Source organism: Poecilia latipinna, unplaced genomic scaffold (assembly GCF_001443285.1).
Source record: "Poecilia latipinna isolate Pla-1442-1.1 unplaced genomic scaffold, P_latipinna-1.0 Scaffold196, whole genome shotgun sequence".
Classification (NCBI taxonomy): Eukaryota; Metazoa; Chordata; class Actinopteri; order Cyprinodontiformes; family Poeciliidae; genus Poecilia; species Poecilia latipinna.
The window spans coordinates 314,736-337,953 of NW_015112812.1; the positions used below are offsets into that span (position 1 = coordinate 314,736).

The 23,218-nt window shown below is 39.7% G+C and overlaps 1 protein-coding gene across 4 annotated transcripts; it reads left to right on the forward strand.

Moving 5' to 3' along the window:
* Positions 1-3,220: 3,220 nt before the first annotated feature.
* On the forward strand, positions 3,221-22,911 carry gnai3 (guanine nucleotide binding protein (G protein), alpha inhibiting activity polypeptide 3). Of its 4 annotated transcripts, none has more exons than XM_015030965.1 (9): positions 3,221-3,650; positions 12,326-12,368; positions 12,851-12,992; positions 13,081-13,238; positions 15,082-15,210; positions 16,886-17,015; positions 19,163-19,316; positions 19,583-19,787; positions 21,119-22,911. In XM_015030965.1, the coding sequence occupies exons 1-8, from the start codon at positions 3,533-3,535 to the stop codon at positions 19,771-19,773; spliced, it is 1,065 nt and encodes a 354-aa protein (XP_014886451.1). In that variant the 5' UTR covers positions 3,221-3,532; the 3' UTR covers positions 19,774-19,787; positions 21,119-22,911. The 4 variants fall into 4 exon arrangements, with proteins under 4 accessions (XP_014886451.1, XP_014886452.1, XP_014886450.1 ...); XM_015030966.1 differs by having other exon boundaries at positions 19,583-19,785; positions 21,124-22,911; XM_015030964.1 differs by having other exon boundaries at positions 3,222-3,650; positions 19,583-19,784; positions 21,116-22,911.
* The last annotated feature ends 307 nt before the right edge of the window (positions 22,912-23,218 follow it).

A 23,218-nucleotide genomic window follows, 5' to 3' on the forward strand; every position in this document is an offset into this window, starting at 1 on the left:
TTTTTTTTTTTAATTTTTTTTTTGGGATTTTTTATATTTTCCCCGCAGACTTTTTCCCCTTTTTTTTTTTTTTTTTTTTTTTTTTTTGCTTATTTTTGTTAAGTCCTCATGTTGAAAATGATATTTAAAAAAAAAAAACTTTGATTAAAATGGCAAAACTGGATATGTGAAAGACAAAAGAAGCTTCAGTCTTTAGCTGAGCAACTTCTGAAAGTCAAGTTTTTAGGTCATGAGGTGAAAGCAGGCAACAATCTGACACAATTTTTTACTTTTGCTCCAAGTTTTCAACCATTAAATCTTTGTGGGTCACTTTTTCTTTTTATGTATATAAAACTATCATCTCCAGTATTTTTCATAAACATCACAAAAAAAAAAAAAATCAAAACAAAATGTGTCTTTTAGAATCAACTCTGGATGCCAAGGTCAAGGTTCATTTTGTAACCGATACAATTTCAAGTCATTTAGGATATTTTAAATATGCTATTAATTCCCGAATGAGCCCATTTTCCACAAATAATTCAGAGTTATGTTCCACAGAAAAAAATAGCAAACAGGTGAATCCACAAATACTAAATCACAAAAAGGTGGATGTTCATTATAATTGTCTTAAACACAGAGGTTTGCGCTTGCTGCAGCACTTTGGACCAGCTGAAAGCATTCAAGTGCGACTTCCTCATAGAAATGTCAAGTTTAGCTATCCTTATGCTTTTTTGATTTAACTATCATAATTATCATAAATATTATTATTAGTTCTTAATGTATTCTCAATTTCTTGTACATTGTTGCTGCTTTCTACACATATAGTACATTTTTTAAACATCCACAATCAGTTTAAGATTGTTGAAATCTGAATTTATTATTTTTAATAATCATATCCTCCTGACTGCAGTAGTTCATTTTTTGTCCTCTGTAGAGGACATTTCTATCTCCCACCTCACAATATCTCCCACCCCCTCCATTCTACTGAATGGTATCTGTCCTCTCCAGATACCAAAAGATACCAAAAGGGGTGGGATACCTTTTGGTATCCCACCCCTTTTGGTATCTGGAGAGGACATTTAGGGCTTTTCAATGATACCACATGTGAAGGGGTGGGACTTTTGTACGTACCTTTTTCTAATTCATAAAAATGGTGTTCATCAGTAATAACACATTTTATGGGATGAGACAAAGTAAGTGCATAAAACCTTTTATTACCTTACAAAGACGGTGGGATTTAAAAAAATGGTGATTGGACAATATTTTTTTTCCTGGTAGTCAGGATTATAGTATTATTTTTCCTGTATTGTAAGCTTTCCCTGGGTCTCTTTTTGTAATTTCTTTCTGTAACCTGTTGTTGATACACCTGAATCGGGACAATAAGCAACATTTCTATTATATCCTATGGTTTCTCCACTATTTCCAGGTGTCTACTGAGTGGCTGCTGGTCCATATTCCCTCAGAGCTCCTTGTCTCCTGATCCGTTTATCTTTCATATCCTCTCCTGTGCTGCTCCCCATTGGTCACAGCCGCAGCCTTCATGTCGAGTGGTGCAGGGCGCCTCCTGCAGAGCGCAGCAACACTTCAGACAGCCTGACTTTTGTTCCCGGCTACCACACTCAATAAAAGTGCCAACAACCTGTCACTTCTGAAGGTCACCGGGGTCATAACGAGAGAGTTTGGGTGTAAACATACGCCTTGAAACAGAGATGACACACACAGACTCACAACACCATCAACAAGACTCGGTGAGGAGGCTGACTGCAGTGATGGGCCAGAGATTAACTCAATTACAAGAAGTTCTCACCTACTCTCAAATCCTGACTTCTTGGAAATCAGCTGTTGCCTTGGTGATGTGCAGTGATAGCAGTGGCAAAGGGTTAGCTTGGCAGCAGGAGCAGGAGGCGGGAGATGATCAAGAAAAAGAAATGTGGCTTATTTTGAGAAAATACTTCTGCATTCAAAGACACAAACACGGCACTCTTCTACTTCCTTCACTAAAAATATATATAATTATCCTTCAAAGTAATGTTTCTTGTTTAAGGAAGGTAAATAATATACACCATGCTTTGGAAAAGTGTTCATATTTCCTGAATATTTTTAGGTTGTTTACCTCAAACTTTAAAATATGTCACTGGGACTCTATGTACGAACACAAGGATGGGATTCATTGAGTTGAGGAAGACTGCTGATGCATGTTTTGTTTGTTTTACAAATAAAATTTTTTAAAGCGTGGCATACATTTATTCAGTTCCTATCAGTAAACATTTTGCAGAATGTTTTGCACTGTTCAATTACAGTTTCAAGGCTTTAGAGATACTTCTCTACCAGCTTTTTACATCCACAGCACTGTTTCTCAAACTTTTTCAGGCCAAGGTCTGCTTGCCACATTTAACAAACACTCACAGACTACCTAATTTGAAATTACCCCCAAAATAATGCAACATCTTCAGCTTGAAATGAGAATTAGTGTCTTAACTCATTGTTTTCGTTCCTCCTAATGTGAAAGGTGGTGCTGTTTTGTGTGAATTCTAAACTTTCCAATGATGGAAAACACACAGAAATAATAATAATAATAATAATAATAATAATAATAATAATAATAATAATAATAATAATAATAATAATAATAATAATAATAAAAGCTTTTACTACAATTATGTGCACTATTAACGTTTTGGGGCTATTTGTAATTTAGAAGCCTAATAAAAGAAAAAAAAATGATTGAGTTGCGTTTGCAAGAATGATCATTTTCTTTCAGTCAGTAAGTAGGCCAACATAATTAATATTTACTGTGTTCAATAAATATGGGCAAATATGTCTATCATTAGAATGCTGTGTTGTGCATCCCAAGCTGCAGTTTAGTTCTGAGACACTTGAGGGCGCTATTGCATCAACAAAAATTTCAACTTTTAAGTGAAAAGTGACAACATAGAGAAACACGCGTCCCGTCATCGTGTTTAGCTTCAGTAAAACTTGGTTCATTGGACCATTTTCCATTTTCTTTCCCGTCTGCTTGTGGAAGCGACTACATTTCCCAGAAGGCTAGCGGCTGGATTTTTTTTGTTTGCTTGTTTGTTTTTACTCTTGTTCTCAGTTTGCAGCTGGAACAACTGGATCAACTCGCTGCTCTTGTGGATATATTAATACATCCTTTTTTCCCCCCATTTTAATCTGATCCCTATTTGAAGAAGTTTATTTAAATAACTTATTCAGTCGGTTTTGTTTTATTAGAAATTTTACTCCAGATCTACAGGCACATTTTTGGAGATTATTATTTTTTTTTTTTATCTTTATTTTTATTTTTTCCTCGCTCGGTCTGGACAGGAGTGTCAGGGCTGCAGCTTGGTGAGTTCAAAAGCATCACAGTGAGGGTTGAACTGGACGCGGCTCTCGGTGCCAACGCCTTTCCCTCTCTCTGCGCTTCTCCTCCCGGCCGGGGAAGTTCAGCTCACACCGAGCCAGGAGCAGCAGACCACGGCGGCGTCCGAAGCCAATATCCGGAGCAGAAAAAGTTGTTTTGTTTTGGGGGTGGGGGGAGAAGAAACAGAAGATGGGCTGCACGATCAGCGCCGAGGATAAAGCCGCGGTGGAGAGGAGTAAAATGATTGATAAAAACATACGAGACGACAGAGAGAAATCATCCAGAGAGGTGAAACTGCTTCTACTCGGTATGAAACCATACCTGATGCTTCTTATGTATTTATTTATTTATTTATTTATTTTTTACTGCTTCAGTGCCTTTATGCAGAGTCTGTAAGGTTACTTTTTTAAATTTTCCATTCCTTCACCGCCACTTATGAGTTTGCAGTCTGGGAACTCCAGCACTCCTCCCCTTTCTTAAGGAGCTGGGAGTCATCGCTTCCTGAGAAAACTGTCAGAAAGAAACCAGATGTTGGTCAAAGAGCAACTGGCCGAGCGGCTTTCTCTCGGTGTTGGGTTGTTGAAAAGAATAAGAATAGCATGCTTATATGAGAGGACAAGTGCAGTCATTTGTTACTGAAGATGTTGGCAACAGCTGCAGCTCTGTTTCACGTCAGCTCATCAGAAACAACTGCTGGCTCATCAATCCAGAGAATGTTGCAATGAGCAGGAGATGTTTCAGAATCTGCATTTAAGCTGGCATTCATAGCTGCATCTGATTAGACAAGAACATCCTCTGAAGCTTCGTTTATTTAGTGATTTAGTTGGAAAAGTGAAACTTTTATAGAATTAACTTTTATAGAATAATAAGTTGTGCTTATTTGAATTAAATTTGATGATTCTTGCGCACAGTTAATGAAAAACCATAAAACAGTTTTTGCAGAAAAATAGATCATTAAATTAGACCAAAATAAGATGAAGTTGTTTTAATATGTGCTGTCTAACAGACAGTCACTGTGACACACTGCACAAGGAGGGTAGGCCAAAAAAATGTCACGACTATAGAAAGCCGCTGTTGACATAATTCTGTATTCAGCATTTAAATGGAAGATTTAGTGGAAGGAAAAAAAATGGTGCAAGAGCATCAGCTGCTTGAAAAGCATTGTGAAGTTTTTAGCTCCATTTCACTTCCAGTTTTCATCTGTAAATGAACAGAAATAAACACCTGCTTTTCACATTTAAGACACTGAAATAAATTAACTTCTTGATTAACTCCAGTATGTTTTTACATTAAAAAATACCGAGATTCCTGTTGCAATAAATAGCATAAAATCATCTTTCACGTCATGAGAAAACTTCAAGAAAATCATGCTGGATTTTTCTTTTCCCATGTGTTTTAAAATTCTTCAGTTTGCTGGTACAGTAGCCCATTTTGGCCAAATTAAACTTCAGATCTTTTCATAATGTTGTCCAAATTCTAGACTTTTAGGAGGAAAGTCCTCAGTGTCGTTCTGCTGCTCTGTCTATGCCGTATGTTCTAACTCTGCACCTGAATACGTCAGCATGTCTTAGTGAATGTAGATTAATGGTATGAACTTGATTAAGAGCTGTACTCGTTCTCTTCCACTGTGTTCAATCCGCTGTTTTAAATCCTAAACGAGCTCCATGTGAGCCCAGACATGAGCCGGAGGACGTGGTGCGCCTCGTCTAACTGCGGCACAAGATCTTCCTGGTGAATCTCTGTGTGTGTCTGCATGGAAAACGTCATCTATACATGCAAAACAAAACTGTTTTAAGTTGACCTTACTCTAAATAAGAAGATATTCCGGTTGCATAAGCTACATGAACAGTCCTGTTATTGTGCCTTTGAAAAGTTTACATTTTTTAAAATTTGTCACATTGAATGTATTTTACCAGGATTTTATCCAACATTTTGAAAAGAAGAAAATGGAGCTCTAACTCAAAAAAAGTGTCACAAGTTTGTCTATATTTATATTTGTTTAACTTGACAACTTAAAAAGATTGTTAAATTAACTTAGATAAACTTAATTTGATCACACGTGACCAATTGGTGCAATGTATTTAAGTCGGATCAAATGTTCTCTTTTTTTTTTAGTTTAGATCAAAACAAAGTAGAGGAAGAAAACGAGTCAGACTTGGTCCTGATTTTAGGTTAAATCAGGTTTAATTGGCAGAAACAGTTTGATCACTTAAATTGGTTCAAAATATTCATCCAGCTGACATCATTTATTTTTTTTTATTCACATAACTCTGGTCATATGTTGCTGCTCTCCCAGCGAACCTGTCGCTGTGGGCGATGACCACACAGAGATGCCAGGAGGATTACACTCCCAGCTGCGCTCAGCATTTTCAGCTTGTTACAAATCTTTAAGCCGCCCAAACCCATTGCAGCCAAACTAAAAGAAAAAAAAAATGTGATAAACTTTCAGAAAAATTGGCAACTATAAAAGATGACAAGAAAGCAAAGCTTATGGGAGGAAAAATATTTGAAAAAATGTGGAATGTTAGTTTCATGTTCCACTGCTGAAACGCACCACGCTCAAAATGAACTTCACAAGGCTGTAGAAAAATGATTTACGCCCAAAACGATTAGAGCATCCCATCATATTTGACTCTGTCAGTATTTTCATTGTCTGCGCAACATTTTTTCAGATAATCTAATTAGTGCTGGACTCAAACATCTTCTCAGGGTCGCAAAGAGTAGCAGACATGTAATTAGATGGAGGATTCTGAGGACAGATGTGACATGTTGGGTCACATGCTGCAGGACGTCCTGAGCAGCTGCAGCAGAATGCATCTTAAATTGCATAGAAACATCTCCGCTCTGCAGACGTATTTCTGAGCACTGAAATGTGTTTATTAGTGATAATCGAATGAGCCAGACGTGGTTTGTCTGAGGAACGGACGAACCTGTCGGTGATCATCACAGAGAAGCTGAATCAGCGGGTTAATCGATCCTGAGCGGGGAATCTGATTTGTTTTGTCGAGACCAGAGGAGAATATACCAGTTTACCCTTCTGCAGAAATCCCACTTCACATCAGTTGTTATCGCCAACGGCAACCAGTGGCAGCATTTGCTCCATATCCACTCATTGCTGTTGTTATAATGGGTTTTCTTACTTGTTCTCCCTCAACTATTTTTGTTCTAGATCCCATCTCTGATAGCATGAAGCATTTTTTTTTTCCCATAAAGCACTTCTTGTCATTTCTGAGTTTCAGCCCACATCTCTGAGTCATCTGTTCCCCTTATAGACTGTATCTCCACTCTTGTACGTCAAAGACCCTGTTCCAGGTGTTACATGACAGAAAAGTATCCACACTCCTTGACTGGTTTCACATTTTGTCATGTTTCAACCTCTGCCTGTGCAGAGTTGGTATCCAGGGACGGACTGGCATACGGGACCACCAAGGATTTCCCCAATGAGTTAGTGGGTCGGTGGTTTATCCCGTGGGGAAGCTGTGGCACTTGACCTGAACACACACGCAGCAGCAATTGTTTTGTGACGCCATGTTGCCTCAAACTATACCACATCAGCTTTGTATTAATTTCTTTAACCTTTTGTCTCCGCTCCGGTCAGGCGGATCTCCTTAGAGAACGAGGGCTGCAGGGCCACATGGCTGGCAGTGAAGAGTGGAGAGCAGAAAAACTTGCCCCGTAAAGCCCAGCCACCAAAAGCAAATAGCATCTGTGGCACTTAATAAAAACTCAGCAGTCACGAAATGGAAAAGCTTTGTTCCTACTATTGCCACATAAATGAAATCTGTCTCTCATATCCAACAGAGAGATGCGCAGTGCAGTGGCTCCAGCTTGCCATGCAGGGCCGGTCAGAGGTCGTATGAGGCCTTGCATTTGACTTGGGGACCCAAGGAGTCTTCATGAATGTTTACGACTGTTGTCATGAAGTTTGGTAAATAATGACACTTGCAGTGCACATTTGCATTAAAAGTTGCATAAAAGTGTCTAATTAGCATTATTGGGTGAAATGTTTTTTTTAGTTTTTATGCAGAGTTGCATTAAAACTTACATTAAAGTCAATTAAAAGAGTCAACTTTGCTGTAAGAGTGTCATTATTTGACGGATGACAGCAGTCGTAAACATTCATAAAGACTCCTTCATGTTCATGCATTAAGCAGCATTAAATAAGTCTGCATGAGCTAAGAAGATGTAGCAGTGAAAACCTTTTTCTACACTTAACAGTTGTTCGGATAAAGTTTTAAACAGTCTCAAACATCTTGTGTGTCCCTCCCAAAGCTTTTTTTGTCCATTCCTGCAGACAGGACTGGTGCAAAGCAGCCATGCCACTTTGCCTGTAGAAGCGTTCTCCATTTGTGCCCAAGCTTTAACTTCCTGTTTGATGTGCGGAGATGTCGTGTCAATATTTACTCTGATGTTCTTTCCTCTTCTTGTCACTTGTTTTCTGAAGTGCACCAGTTCCTCATGCAGCAAAATGCCTTTTTTCATTTAACGACTGTCATAATGGGGAAACACTTAAATTTCAGGTACATTACACCAGACTCTCTAAAAGTTAGGATATTTTCTTTAGGTGGATTTTTACATTGCAGTCTGTCTTTTTGAGTAGTTTCTTTTTTTTTGGAATCCTGGCTTCTTCCTCCCAGAGTGGCTTTTCTGTCCATGTTCACGCTGGACGTTTTTATTACTGTGGATAATCTCTTACCATCTTCAGTCAGAAACTTAACAGGGTCTTTTTCTTTTGGTTAAGGGTTAAATTATAATTTTCACATTTTGACCCATATCACATTCACCTCTGGGATTCAGAACCTATCCTCTTCCTAAACAGAACCATGTCTGGATATTCCCATGTTTAAACTCTTACAGTTTAAACAGATAAACTTGGAGCCTTAGGCTAAATGGAAATTACACTCATGTATGAACCAGACTTGTCGGACTCCACCTTTCTCTTCCTGACATCTTCACAGGTTGCTTTTATATTCCTCTGATGTCCAATTTGGCTCCAATTAACTCAAATGTTGTGAATTAACCAATCAGAAGGGTACAAAGCGAAACGCATCGTCATTTCATCTGAGCTTTTCCAGATTGTTCAGTTTATGTAAAGTTATAAATTTCAAAAGAGTAACAAAGAATATGTTTCTTATTTATTATTGTATCATTTCTCAAACATTAATATTTTTGGTATTTCTCAATTACCTAGAAAAGGAAGAGCTTAATTTCATTTGATGTTAGGAAGCACATCAGTAAGGAGATGTGGTTATGTCTCTTTCTGCAGTGTGGGGTTTAGGCTACACTTTAAACATTTTGTTGAAAAAAACATGTGAAACTTAATCCACGACGTGGACTTCATGTCGGCCTTTCTTTTAAAATCACAAATAAAAAACTGAAGTTTGTGGTTGTGACGGGACAAACGGTGAAACATTTAAGGGACATGAATACATTTACATTGAAGGCTTTGTTCCAGCCCCACCTAAAAAGGCTGGTTGTTTGGAAACATTTATTCTGAAATACTAACCACAGAGACGTTTCCAGCCAATCACTCTGCCTCTGTGCTGGTACTAGAGAGGGAAAACAAGGGGGGGAGGGGGGAAATGTGGCTGCTGCCCGTTATTGAAACCACAGAGTTTTAAGAGCCCCTACTCCCTTCCAACGAAAGCGTTCTCCTATTTGACCACAAACAGCGAATCATGAGAAAAGCCCAAAGTTTAGATTCCTGTTAAGAGAGGCTCGGTTTGGAGTCTTGCTTCTGTGTGGGTTTGCGTCGACGCGAAAGCCTGTGCATGAGCTGGTTTGTGAGCTGGCAGACGTCCAGCGTTGACAATCAGCCAAGAAATGCAGTGAATGGGGGAACTGGTGGCTGGGAGGACCGAGGACGTGAATCAGCGCAATTTGTCTTCTCCTGTGAGCGGCTTAAATCTCTTCTGCTGCCGTCAGCTCGACCAAACAATTCCAGGATTTAATTCCTGTTGAACAGCAATCTGGACACAACATTCAGCTCTGATCCCCCTTGACAGTATCCAGCTGCTGAAGGCGACAGGAATGTGTTCTGACACCTTTTCCATGCAGAACAATGCTAAGCCAATTATTTTGTGTTTTTTTGACACAGCTGCTCCCTTTAGGAAAACACCAGCAAACGTATTTGTTTAATTCCACTGCCTGGAAAACTTGTGATGCAGTTTCCTGATGATTTTACAAAGCAAACATGGGTCTGCTGCTGCTGCTGCCGTGATGAACTAAGATGATGTTTTTATGGAAATAGTTTTTCTTAAGCTGTCTGAGTTTGACCCGCAGTGTTTCGCATGTACACATGCTTTCACTGCTCTTTAACCCAATGAGAACTGGTGCAGCTTGCTCATGCTTCCCCCTTTCAGAAGTGAAAGCAAAGCGAGTTCGTTTTGCCCAAATCTGTTGTTTTCAACGCACAGTGTGGAGTTTTCGCTGCTGAATCAAGTGCAAACCTCAGTCCTTGAGTGCAGAGGTTTTTATTTCTGGCACGTTTTTGGATCAGAGCTGAGGAAATGTCCAGTTTTTGGGAAGATGTTTCGAACAGTTGATGTTGTTTTGCGTAGAGCCAGTTGCACGGTGGTGATGGCATTGCGCAACTCGGTAGTTGCTGCAGGAGCAAAATTGCAGGATTCCAGGATAAAATGTCCCATATCAGCACCTCGATTACCTGTTTTCCCTATTGGATTGTTTTAAAGAGTTAAATCCAGAATGTAATGATTTGTCAGTCAGTGTAAAAGTTGCTGGTCAGCTCAGCTTGGCTTTATTGGTTTTTGATCATCCTGTGACGCTTTGCTCCTCTGGGTTTCACCCTGGGTGAATCCATTTTCTTCACCTAGATTTTTATTATTTGTCCTTTATTTGCAAGTTGGGTCACTATTTCTTCGATAGCACTTGCTGCATTTAGCAGAGTTTAACAAAATGATTTAAAGCACATTCATTCCCTCCCACATCTGTTTTTGAGTGAATCACATTGGATGTATTTGGGGATTTTTTTTGTTTTGAAATTCAAAAGAAGAAAATATTTACCACTGTGAGGAAATTCTTCAAATTCAGTCTTTTTTTTTTTTTTTTTGCCTTAATTAAAAACAAATTGAAGTCTCCTTCTTTGTTTACCACATGTGCTGATGGGTCAGATTGGTACCACTCTGTAATCTCAGAATCAATCTGGAGGAAGAAGGTGACCCCTGGGTCGCAATTGGACTTCACTGGACTTTCTGGTAACACTTTATTTGAAGGGGGTTGAATAAGACTGTCATGACACTGTCATAAACATGACATAACACATGTCATGAACATGAATAAGCCTTCATGAATATTTATGACAACAGTCATAAATATTCATGAAGGCTTATTCATGTGCATGACAGGTGTTATGACATGTTTATGACAGGTGTTATGTCATGTTTATGACAGTGTCATGTCAGTCTTATTCAACCTCCTTCAAATAAAGTGTTACCGACTTTCTTCCTTCTGGATAAATCCAGCTGTTTTTATTCTAGTTTTAGTTTGTTGGTGGGAAGCCGTTGTGAGCAGCTGTTGGATCCAGTCATTTGTGTGGCATGAAGCTGAATAAGAACATTCCCATAAATATTAATAGACGCAGTGCTGAGTTCCTGAAACAACTATTTTAAGATTTCCTTTGTATTTAAAAAAAAAAAAAACCAAAAAGTCTGCAGTGCAGCCAGCAGCAGGGTTGGAAATGCAGAAGAAAAAAAAAAGAAAGTTCTGCATTTTTATGATTTGATTAAAAATAATCAGCCGAAGTTACATGGCATTCCACCTTCCATGTGTTTCTTCCAGCAGAGTTTCATGGTTCCAGCAACATTGTCAGTCACAACTGTAACAGAAAAATAATAATAAGAGCATAATAAGAGCCGTACTAGCATGAGGCCTTCCTGTAAACCATTTCCATCAACATGCACAGCTGGGTTTGGGTTCACCAACAGGTTGGTGTTTGGCTCAAACTGCTGACACGCTCTTTGAGTCGGTCGTGTTTTTTGGACGGTCGCTCGGCTCCCTGCAGCCCAGCACAGCGCGATATGTGGAAAAAAAAACACGGAGACATGGCGGCTGCTTCCTGTTTGGCTGATTGTTGCACAAATTAATTATTGGAATGAAATCCTTTCCCTCCTCTGCAGTATTAGAATATCACTCATCGTAATGGAGGCTTTGGGAAGGTTTTGACCTCTCAGTCATCAGTTAATCATCCGCCACAGATCCATGATATTGTATTGTCAAAGTTGAAGTTAATCTCATGCCAGCGTCTGATGATTTCCTGTTGTTTTTTTTTGTTTTGTTTTTTTTACTCCTACCAGCTGCAGAACTGTGCAAAAGTCTCAGTGCATCCATTTTTATACATAACTTGTTTCTGTGGAGACAGATTTCCTTGTGTTTGTTGTCTCAGTTTTGCAAAGGTCTTTACTTTTGTCCTTTTATGTGCACATAAAGCAACATACAAGTTAATTTTTAAGTGAATTTGAAAAGAAAACCAAAAGAGAACAGAGGCTGAAAGACAAAAGAGTGTACTGGCATCAGGCTGGAGTTACTGCACAAGCTGTCATGATGTAGATTAAGTAAATGACACATTATCGTCTGATCTAAAACTTCAAGAACAGGAAATAGACAGTCAGAAATAATAAAGAAACTGCGACATGTGCGTCTATATGGGTTACTTTAATAATATGTCTTGTATGTAGTTTGGTGGCCCTGCTTTCTGCTGAATAAAGACAATTTCCATCCAGAAAACATTGTTCTATTCTAGACATTTTATATATATATATATTTTTTCTAATGAGTAACAGATCACCAGTCCCTTCATCATGAACTGATGACGAATTCACTCCCTACACTTACAAAATGGAGAATGACTGATTAAATGGCATCAGATTATTTTCACATTTCAGAGCCACCTGAGCCCCCAGGTGTTACTCTGTACCGATGCCAGGTATTAATGCTTCATTTTACCTCTTTCCCCTGTTTTTCCAGGTGCCGGGGAATCTGGAAAGAGCACTATTGTCAAGCAGATGAAGTAAGTCCAAACTTTCATCACAGTCAGGATGCTGGTGTCCACGGCTTTTTACACTTCCTGCAGGGATCCTTTCTGCTATTTTTATTTCCCGCTGATGAAAGACAGGCTTGCTCTCTCGCTCTTTTAGCTGCCACGTTGTTGAGCTCATCTGTCTGGAAAAAATTGTAGCAGCATGGTGGAAACTTTACTTTGTGCCACTCAGGCAGCGAGGAGGAAGCCCCCTCTTCTTTTTGTTGTTGCAAAACCCGTTAAACAAAGGACCCAGAGGCTGGTTGCTGCCTGGCAGGACCTGAATAGAGTCGGCCGGTTCCCACGTTAAGCACGCCGTTTGCTCACTGAAGCTCAAAGTTCAGCACTAATGACAGCGAGGCACGAGATCTGCCAAACGTGTAATCAGATATGAGACTGTTAATCCTGCTGTTTGCACTGTTAGATATGCATATGGAACATGAGAATCTGTTCTGATTTCATTCACGCTTCAGAATCATCCACGAGGATGGCTACTCGGAAGAAGAGTGCAAGCAGTACAAAGTGGTGGTGTACAGCAACACCATCCAGTCCATCACGGCCATCATCAGGGCGATGGGGCTGCTGAAGATCGATTTTGGCGATGCTGCCCGGGCGGTAAGCTGACAGCCTCCTCCTCACCTGTGGCTCGAGTCAACACAGGAGTGATTTTGCAGCGTCAGCAGCTGTTGGTCGTGTCTTACAGGACGACGCGCGTCAGCTGTTCACCCTCGCGAGCACGGCGGAGGAAGGAGTGATGTCTCCGGAGCTGACCGCCGTCATCCGCAAGCTGTGGCGCGACAGCGGCGTCCGGGCCTGCTTCGACCGATCTCGAGAGTATCAGCTCAACGACTCGGCTGCATAGTGAGGACGCCACGCGGAGCGCTGCGCGTTAATTAGTAGCTCCACATGAGAGCTGAACACATCTCAGTTGCTTCTAAAAAAAAATTACACTTCCTGACATCTCTGACTAGGGGTGCGCTGATAAATCGGCACCAAGTTTGAAGGATCGTGATAGGCGGATACTTTACTGTGAAGCCGATTTTATCGGTAGATCTTATCTACGTCAGCAAAGGTCTGAGAATCAGCCGCTGGCCTCTGTTGCTCTGCGGTGAGAGACGGCTGAAAGACCCACCAGGTCATGTCTGCACGTTCGCTAACAACTCTGCAACTTTCTTGCTATATTTACCAACATTTCAGACAAAAAATATCAGGAATCGGCAGGTCAGGCTTTTTAAACCAGCCAGAAAACTACAATCGGTGCACCCTTCTCTCAAACTTTGGTGAATTTTGACAGAGCAACACAAAGTAGTGAATTATTGTGAAATGGAGTAAAAAGATACGTGGTTGTGAATACAACTTTTTCTTTGACCCCTTTTGCTCTGATAGCCCTTAATAAAGTCCAATCATCAGTCAGCTATTCTGCCATCGAGGAGCAAACCAGACGGGTGAGGGGTGAAGAGGGAGGAAGAGGAATTTAGGTTTAAAGTAATACTTTGTGCTCACTGCTCAATCTGAATTTTGAAAGGACATGGCACAACTTTAAATCTACCAAAATACTGATCTCCACTCGAATGGACAGAACGGGCAGGGACAGCGCTCAGAGCTCGCCAGTTCAGGTGTCAGAATCTGTGGTCAAGACAACTATCAGCCCGCCAGGTGCAGCAATAAAGCCACTGCTGAGAGATCAGATGGCACCGAATGCAAACGGTTTGGCCAACACGCAAAACACTGGTTGAAAATTAACTCGACACGTCAACCCTACGCGTACGGCCAGAAGGAAACGGTTTGATCAGAACATTTTCTTGCAGTAGAGTGGCCCAGTCAAAGTCCAGAAAGAAATCCAAGTGGTGGTAAGACTTGGAAATAACAGACACTCCTCATACAACCTCAAAGAGGTAGAGCTACGCAAGAAAGAATCTAAAAAAGCCACTCCGCTCAATATTTTAATTTGTTAAAAAAAAGATTAGACATTTATAGAAAAATAGGTGACATCATGTACTACTGCGCGTTGGTTTATCATATCAAATTATTGTAAAATACTCTAAAATTCGTGGCTGTAATATGACAAAACGGGGTGTGAAGACTTGTGCGAGTCGCTGTATTTAACCGCTCTAGTAATGAAACATGTTACTACAGTCAACCACTGAGTGAAACAGAGTGTTTTACTTGAAAAAGCAAACAGAGAGCCTAATATAGCCCCTGCCTTATATTACTAATCAAACACAGATGCGGCTCATGCAGTTCTCTGTTTTCTCCGGTCTGTTTTGTTTTATGTCACACCCATCCTGAGCGAAAATCTCACCCAGTGTGAAGGACGTGCTCTTTGTTGTGCAAACACCCGAGTTGTCATGACTCTCTGCGCGCTGTGAGCAAACCCTGCGACACGACGGACCAGTGGAGTTAGTCTGTTTTTACTCAGCCCACAAGAAGCCAGTGTTTATCATCCATGAAAATATGAGCCCATATTTAGTATTGCTCCGCGGCGTCCTGAGATGTTTTGCTCTAAGTGTATTGAGAGATGTTTTCCTGTCGGAGCATGACATTTGTACGTTTTGAAAGCCTCTTGAGAACGAAATTAATTTGCACGATGTCGAAAGGAGGTACAAACAAACAATTAATCAGTGAAAAAAAAAAAAGACAACAGTTTGGGTTTTCCACAAACATAAATATTTGCTGCTACATCGTCTCCTTTTTTGTCCCTCAGCTACTTGAACGCGCTGGACAGGATCTGCAAACCGAACTACATCCCGACTCAGCAGGATGTGTTGCGCACCCGGGTGAAGACCACAGGGATCGTGGAAACTCACTTCACCTTCAAAGATCTCTACTTCAAGTTAGTATGGATGAATCACAGCCCAGCTCAGCCTTCAGAGAGTTTATGTTGCTATAAAAGAGAAAATCCTCTTACACGTAAACACAGCTGAGTCTGGTCTCTGTTTTAGATGGTGAATGTGTTCGTTGTTCGGTTCACTTGTCAAATGCATTTTGATTGTTTTGTGGAAATTGCATACTTGCAGGACATAAAAGCGTAAGGACTAGTCACACCGCTAGAAGTTTTTCACATTTCTGTTACAGTATCACCAGTTTTTTTTTTTTTTTTATGTTGAATTTTGCACAAAGTCGCACACAGAGAGGGGAGTGGAATGATGCAACGCTGAGAAATGTGGCAGGTACTCGTCCTTTGGTCTTTGCCTAAGTTGCCAGAGATTGTCAGTTTAATTTAGCTCTGGACTTTGACTAGGCCATTTTAATATACTTTGCCTTGTAGTTCTGGTCATATATTTAGGATATTTTTCCTGCTGGCAGGTGAACCTTTGTTATAAGTCAGATTTTTAGATTCATCCATTTTCCCATCAGCTCTGGCCATCCTGCAGGTGCCTGCAGAAGAAAAGCGCCTCCACAGCACAATTCTGCCACCACCATGTTGCCACCATGTGCTGTGTCCAGTCTCCAGGACGATGAGTAGAGTTAGTTTTCTGCCTCATGGAGGTTTGCATGTTGACCAGAACAGTTTGAATTTGGTCTCATCTGACCAGATCCGTTTATTCCACATATTTGTTTCCCCTGCATGGTTAGACCGTCAATGTGATTTCTTAAATCACATTGTTAAAAAAATCACTTTCCATAAAGCCCAGATTTGTGAACATTGGTTGTGTTTACAATTCCTTACACCTGAGCTGTGGATCTCTGCAGCTCCTCCAGAGTTACCCTGGACCTCTTAGCTGCTTCTTTCATTAATTTTCTTCTTTGCCCTTTACGTTTTGTACTTTTAGGATGGTGGATCGAACAAAAAAAATCCCAGAAATTTTATTTGTGCAAGATTTTTTTAAACTATGCATTATTTTTTTGTCCAATATAATGGACAAAGCACTTTGTGTGTTCATGAAATCCCAAGGAAATATGTGAAGTTTGCAGTTCCAGCATGACAAAGAAAAGGTTTTGTCAGGCACTTCTTATTATTTTCTTTTAAAAACTATTCTGTTATTCTCCCCATTTGACTGATGTTGCCTTGATTTGACATGCAAATCGTGGTTTATCTTATAAATGCTGATGAATTTTGCTCTAATGCCACATGAGCCACCTTTGTAATTACTTTGCTTCCCTCCTCTCCTCTTTACATTATTTTATTTTTCCCTCCAGCTTCTGTACTCTGAAATATTGGTGAAGCATTAACTGTAATAACGCCGGTGCTCAGAACCTCAAAATGTGCAATCTCTGGATTGGTGTCACAGGACAGGGTGTTCTTTCATTTCATTTCTGTGTCAGCCTGGGATAGATTTGGTTTGCCCGCAGAGCGCCTCAGGTGGAGTCGGAGGCAGCGCACACGCGAACAGGAGATTACAAAGTCAGGTCGCCTGCATGGCGTCTGCGTATACGCTCTGTGTGCCTGAGTCCCGGATTATGCAACCTTGTAAACCTGATATTAAAATGACAGTGGAAGTGATCTGAGTAAACTCATCTGTTAATGCACTAAGTCTCTGCTCGCGTGTGTTTGCGTGTGTCTGCAGGATGTTTGACGTTGGCGGTCAGCGCTCGGAGAGAAAGAAGTGGATCCACTGTTTCGAAGGAGTTACCGCCATCATTTTCTGCGTGGCGCTCAGTGACTACAACCTTGTCTTGGCGGAGGATGAGGAAATGGTAGGTGATGGATGCGTGGTTGTCAGAGTGGCCATGAATTTGTGATTTACAGCCACACGATCAATGCTCTGTGGTCGTAAGTTAAAAAGGTGTGCCGGCGTGGAAAATTAAACTGTGGCTGCACCGTAAACAACCCGGCCAGGACTGGGAATCGGTCAAACTCAAATCAACATTCAAGTCACTGGTTTTCAATTAGTTTTGCCTTTTTGATGTAATTTATGGTTTAGCTGGATCAAATTCACCCTGAAGACAAACCAAGTCCTGCTGCTTTTTTTTTTTTTGCACATAATTCGGAGACTTCACAGTAAGCGTTGGTGCTGTTTGGAGGTTTTCTCTGTTTTTTAAAGTCACATATGTCCCTCTGTGGGGTTTTAGTTTTATTCTTTGTTGCTGCAGAAAATCCCTGAACTGTGTGCTGAGATCAGCACCAAAACACGAAACAAGAAATGAACCAGGTGACTCTGAAATGAGATTATTTTATTTTTACTAACCTGCTACAGAGTCAAGTTATAAATTGACAAAATAACAGAGGAGACATAAACATCCTTCTTATAGCCAATGCTACAGGACATTTTAATAATTGTTTCCTAATCATTAATGTTGACATTTAAATGTTTACGGTAAGGTAATTTTATTTATATGGCACATTTTCAGCAACAAGGCAATTCAAAGTGCTTAGTGTTTAGAAGTGTTTAGAAGCATAAATAGCACCAACTCAACACCAAGGTCAAAATGTATAAAATGATTTAAAATAAATTATTCCTTTCGCATTAACTGTAATTTCAAACTGATTTACTATTATTTTTAAATAACCTTTAATTTGAGCACATATTTTGTCTGATGAAAATGTCTTCTTCTTTTTTTGCAAAATCAGATAAGCCACAATTATTGACACCCCTAAAATTTCATGTGAAAAATCTAACTGCAGCAGTTTTGTAATTAATGCTTTTCTTTTTGTGTCTTTGAATTGTGGGTAACACTTTATTTGAAGTGGTGTGCATAACACTGACATAATACTGACATAAATATGATATTACACCTGCTATAAACGTGAAGGAGTCTTCATGAATGTTTATGACTGTTGTCATGAAGCGTCATTCGGTAAATAATGACACTTTCAATGGGCTTTTAATGCAACTTTTAGTACAACTTTGCATTAAAAGTGTCATTATTTACCAAATTACACTTCATGACAACAGTCATAAACATTCATAAAGACTCCTTCGTGTTCATAACAGATGTTATGTCATGTTAATTACAGTGTCATGTAACTCTTATGCACACCCCTTCACATAAAGTGTTACTGAATTGTTGATTAGTGAAGTCCATCACACTATTTCTGTAAGACAAGAGTCCATGTCATAAAGCCTGGCAGATGTGTGCTGATCTTCATAAGTCAGGAAAATGCTACAAGATAATAAATACTTACCAAAACGTTCCCTTTCACGGCAGCAACAATAACAACAAAGTAAACACCTGAACTTGACGACCAGCTCTGGATTAGTACTCCAGTTTATTTTGTCAACACTTGTTGTAAAAGATGATGAAGAGAGACAACAAAATAGGCATCTCTTGACGTCTCTACAGAAATTGCATGCTTAGCAATTAACATTTCTTTACCAGCAGTGCTAATAATTGTGAGGGTCAGTGTAGACATCCGTTGTGTTTCCTTGTGTTACTGAAGGCCATCTTAATATGCTTACAACATATGGTTGATGTGGTTATGACACATTGTGAAACGAGATTTATTGTGGGCTGTCCTGCTTTCTTTAGATGAGTCAGTGAGCTAAATTTAATAATGAATGACTACAACTTGCTGTATTTTTTTTTTCTTATTTTTTTCAAGTTGTGTTTACTGGCAAGGCCTCCTTTGTGAAATATGATTTTACAGACTTGTTTTGTCACAGCGTAGCATGTGGCATTTCATTATGAGCCGCAGGAAGCCTTTGCTCCAGCTAACCAGGAACAGCCATGAGGTTCCCTCCGTCTTATACGAGGGCTTTCATACCCGCTGGCACCGACTGGTTCTGCGCTCGCAAGGTTTTAAAGGGCCGTAAAAAGAACCGGAGTTCAGTCTGTAACACGTGAAACAGCCATGCGTAAGGAAGGGCTATTTGGAGTGAAGTCACTGCAGATGTCTTCCCCAGAACCGGATGCACGAGAGCATGAAGCTGTTCGACTCCATCTGCAACAACAAGTGGTTCACACTCACCTCCATCATCCTCTTCCTCAACAAGAAGGACCTGTTCGAAGAGAAGATCTCCAAGAGTCCGCTGACTATCTGCTACCCCGAGTACACCGGTGAGGCAAATCTCCTGGCTCTGCTGAAGATTTCTTCTTTATACAGTTGGATTTTCTGCTATTGCTCCTTTATTTAGCCTATTCATTCAACTACTCAGGTTACCTCAGTATTACAAGAAAAGTAACCTCCACATTCAGGAAAAATACCCTCAAGTTAAGGGAAAATACCTTACTAGATCAGGAGAAATAGCATCTAACTTCTGTGACGGTTTGGGCAGCATTATGCAGCGGTACATATATATATATATATTTTTTTTTTGCTATAGGTGAGAACTCCTACGAAGAGGCAGCTGCTTACATCCAGTGCCAGTTTGAAGACCTAAATAAACGGAAAGACACAAAGGAGATCTACACCCACTTCACTTGTGCCACAGACACCAAGAATGTCCAGTTTGTGTTTGATGCGGTCACCGACGTCATCATCAAAATCAACCTGAGAGAGATCGGACTCTACTGAAGCTCCTGCCAGGTAAGCGTCCTGACTTTCAGCTGTGCTGCTAATCACATATCGACACCGTATGTTCATTCGGTGGTCAGATCGCTCCTTGTTCGACCCTACACTGATCTAGGTCAGGGAAATATTTGGAATTCAAGGTGTTATTTCCTTTTCCATTGTCCGTGTGTGGTATATGTCTATCTGCCCAGGCAGCAGTAGGAAATATTTATTTTTCTTAGAATATCACCAGGTGCAGCCTGACTAACAGACATCTCCCTGTTGCCAGCTCAGCGATTGCTGAGAGGCGGGACCAAAGTTTGGTTCGCGTTGCGGTTAATAAAAAACAGCCCATGCTGTTCGTGCAGCTCCCTCAGGTACGCTGTTGGCTGAATTTTCCATAAAGTGCAGCTTCTATAGGGAGAAGACAGACTCCTCCTTCGTTCATCATCTGAGGCTGACAGTGCAGAGACACACACACCGGGCTGCACACAGGGGTTATGTTTGCCAACATTTGCATGTCCTATCGCTTAAAACTCCTGCATGTCAATGAGAAACAGCCTGAGATATGACAGACAAAGCAACTTGTAAAAATATTCGTAGTGTTAACATATTTATTTTCTATGAACAACCTGAAAATATGATGTTGTTTGGCAAATTGATTTTAAAAAAATGACTGTTTTAACACCTTCTATCCAAACACATTTAGACCATTGTCTGCTTTGTGGTTTACATTAACTGGTCACATTTAAACAGCATCATGATAAAACAGCGTTTTATAAGAGCTGTGTGTGATTACACTTATTTAAAATGCATTAATATAATTTGTCGTTGCTACATTTTGTGCCGATACTTTTAATGGCAGATAAACTTAGTTTAGTGTAGAACTGCGATTATTTTGCTGATGTAGTGCTAGTTTGGTGCAGGATTGGTGGAGACTTACTAAAAGTCCTAGTTCATTACATCACAGCAGCTCATTTCAGATCATGTTTAACGCACACTTTCACTAGCGGACCTTGATACTATTACGGTTTAGTCATTTTCTTACAAACAGTCTGTAAAGGGAGATTTAGATTAGGAGATTAAGAGTCGGAGCTCATCACCAAAAATAAATAATCTACAAGTGAAACTATAAATATGGTTTGGTTGCTGTATCCCAATAAGGATTTTAAATAGATTATTGAGGTTAAAAGGTTGAGGTCATGATGTTGTTTTATTGACACATCTCAGTTCCTATCACAAACATTTGTTTTTGGTTATATGACAGTAAGTTTAACTCTAAATGTGGCAGAAGTATGAATGATATGAGCTGTTAGTGACTCACTCTGTGTCTGAGCAGTGACGTGTCAGTAATTATGTTTGTTTTATTTGCAGGCGATTTGAGAGAACCTGGACGTCTGAGGTTCGTCTTGACGAATTGGAGCAGTTTTTAACTAAAGACTACATTCATGGCCAGGCGGGATCGAAAGGGCAACTCTGGCCACTTTTCTCTCAGTAAAGATGATTACTGCGAGTCCAGCTGTATTTAATGTATTTTGATTATTCAGACACGTGAAGTCTCTGTTGCTTTTACGTTCAGTATGTTATCTGCACAAGGACTAAAATGGATCATTTCAGAGAATACCCGTCGCTACGTTTCACAGTGTTTTATGAAAGTTAGGTTCACAGTTCTGTTGTGTCTCGTCTTTAAATGTCTGTGTTTTGCTTTTGACGACTTTTTGGTTTTGTTAAGTTCTGTTTTAATTATTAGATGCAGTTTATAGATTTAATATCCCGACCTTTGGATATGTGAATTTCATGACTTTTGATTTTGGAAAGATTTTGACGGGAGCCGTTTATAGACACGATATGTGATGTAATTGTTTGAGTTTGAAGGTAGATAACTAGAGTCCAGTGAGGTCATTTCCCCACCTATAGTCCACTTAGTTATTTTGACTTAAACTAGAACAGAATATGGTGAACAATATGTTTGAAACAAATCACCGATGAAATCAATATGAAGGGACATTTTTAGTTTACTCTGCTTGTTTGTTCTTATTTCATTTTTATTTGGACCATAAATGTTGCTAATATTATTGAATCAGTAAAGGTCAGCGTCTGTTTTTTTTTTTTTTAACATGAAAACATAAAAGTGCGTATCATTTCAAAAGGACATAGTTCTACCCTTTAGCCATTTGCCACTGCTGTGTAGTCATGGTAAAAAGAAAATTTCCCTAAATGTCAGCGCAGTTATCTGAAGAACTAAATGCACCCTTGCTGCTTCCGCTGGATAACGAAGGTAAAGTAGCAGCCAATTTAAAATGTTCCCACAGGAATGGATGACTTAGCAAGCTCCATCTTTGGCCATGTTCGAAAAACAGACAAGCACGTCTGCTGGAGAAGCAGAAAGTCTCTAAAATAGCAAAGATGCATCTGAATCAGGCCTGCAACTTCTCCGATCATTAGAGATTCATGGATGTAATAAAAAGTGCCATGAGAAACAACTCAGCAGATCAGCATAAGTGGCTCAAATCAACCAGGAAGCATGATGGTGGAAAGTACATGTACTTTGGTTTGAGTTTGAGTTTAATTCAGATGCTTCACTGTGGTATAAAAGGAGTTTTTTTTTTATAAGATTAATAAAATCAGCTTTATAAACAGATATTTCCAATGTACGGAGCCCCGAAGGGGACATGGGGATTTTTTTTTTTTTTCTTTTGCGTTCCCTCGCAATAATGTACTGATCAGTTCATGTGGCATAACTGAATACTGTCAGCCTTTCTTACGGTGTCCATCGTACTTCCTGCTATTACAAAAGGCTTTTGTGAGGTTTTTCCATGCGTGTTAATATCTCGTTGTGGAATATCTGACGTTTTATATCTTTTTCTTTATGAGAGAAATGCACCACAAACCTGTAATGTAGACAGAAACTTTCCATAAGAAGGAAACAAAGAAAAAATACATCCAAACTATTTGGACTATTTCTGAGTTATTATCACAGGGAAATAAGTCATCTGACAGTTTTGATTGTGTATTTTTTGTGCTGGTTCTGAATGGTTTAAACTTTAAAGGGTCGTTTTCATGTGCAGTTTCATCTCAACCTGACACAAACAGACGTAAACATGCCGTGAATAAATCGATTTTCAATCAAAGAGTTAAAAACAAAAACATATTTTTAATGAGGCTCTTTAAATGTGTATACATTTTAAATTTTAAATTGACATTTGTGACAAAATAGACCAGCAAATATTGCAAGCATATTGCGAGGGAACGCAAAAGAAAAAATGTTTCCCCGTGTTCCCTAGAGGGCTTCGTACCAACGTTACCAAGCTGACGTCTTCAAAAACTCTTCATCATTGTACTAATGGGAATGTCGATGCCTTGGTGTTAAAACGCTGGCTTTATTTTTAGAAAGACGCCAAATTAGTTCTTCTTTTGAATTGCACTCTGTTACAATTAAAGAAAAACTTTGATTTCGATTGTTTATCAG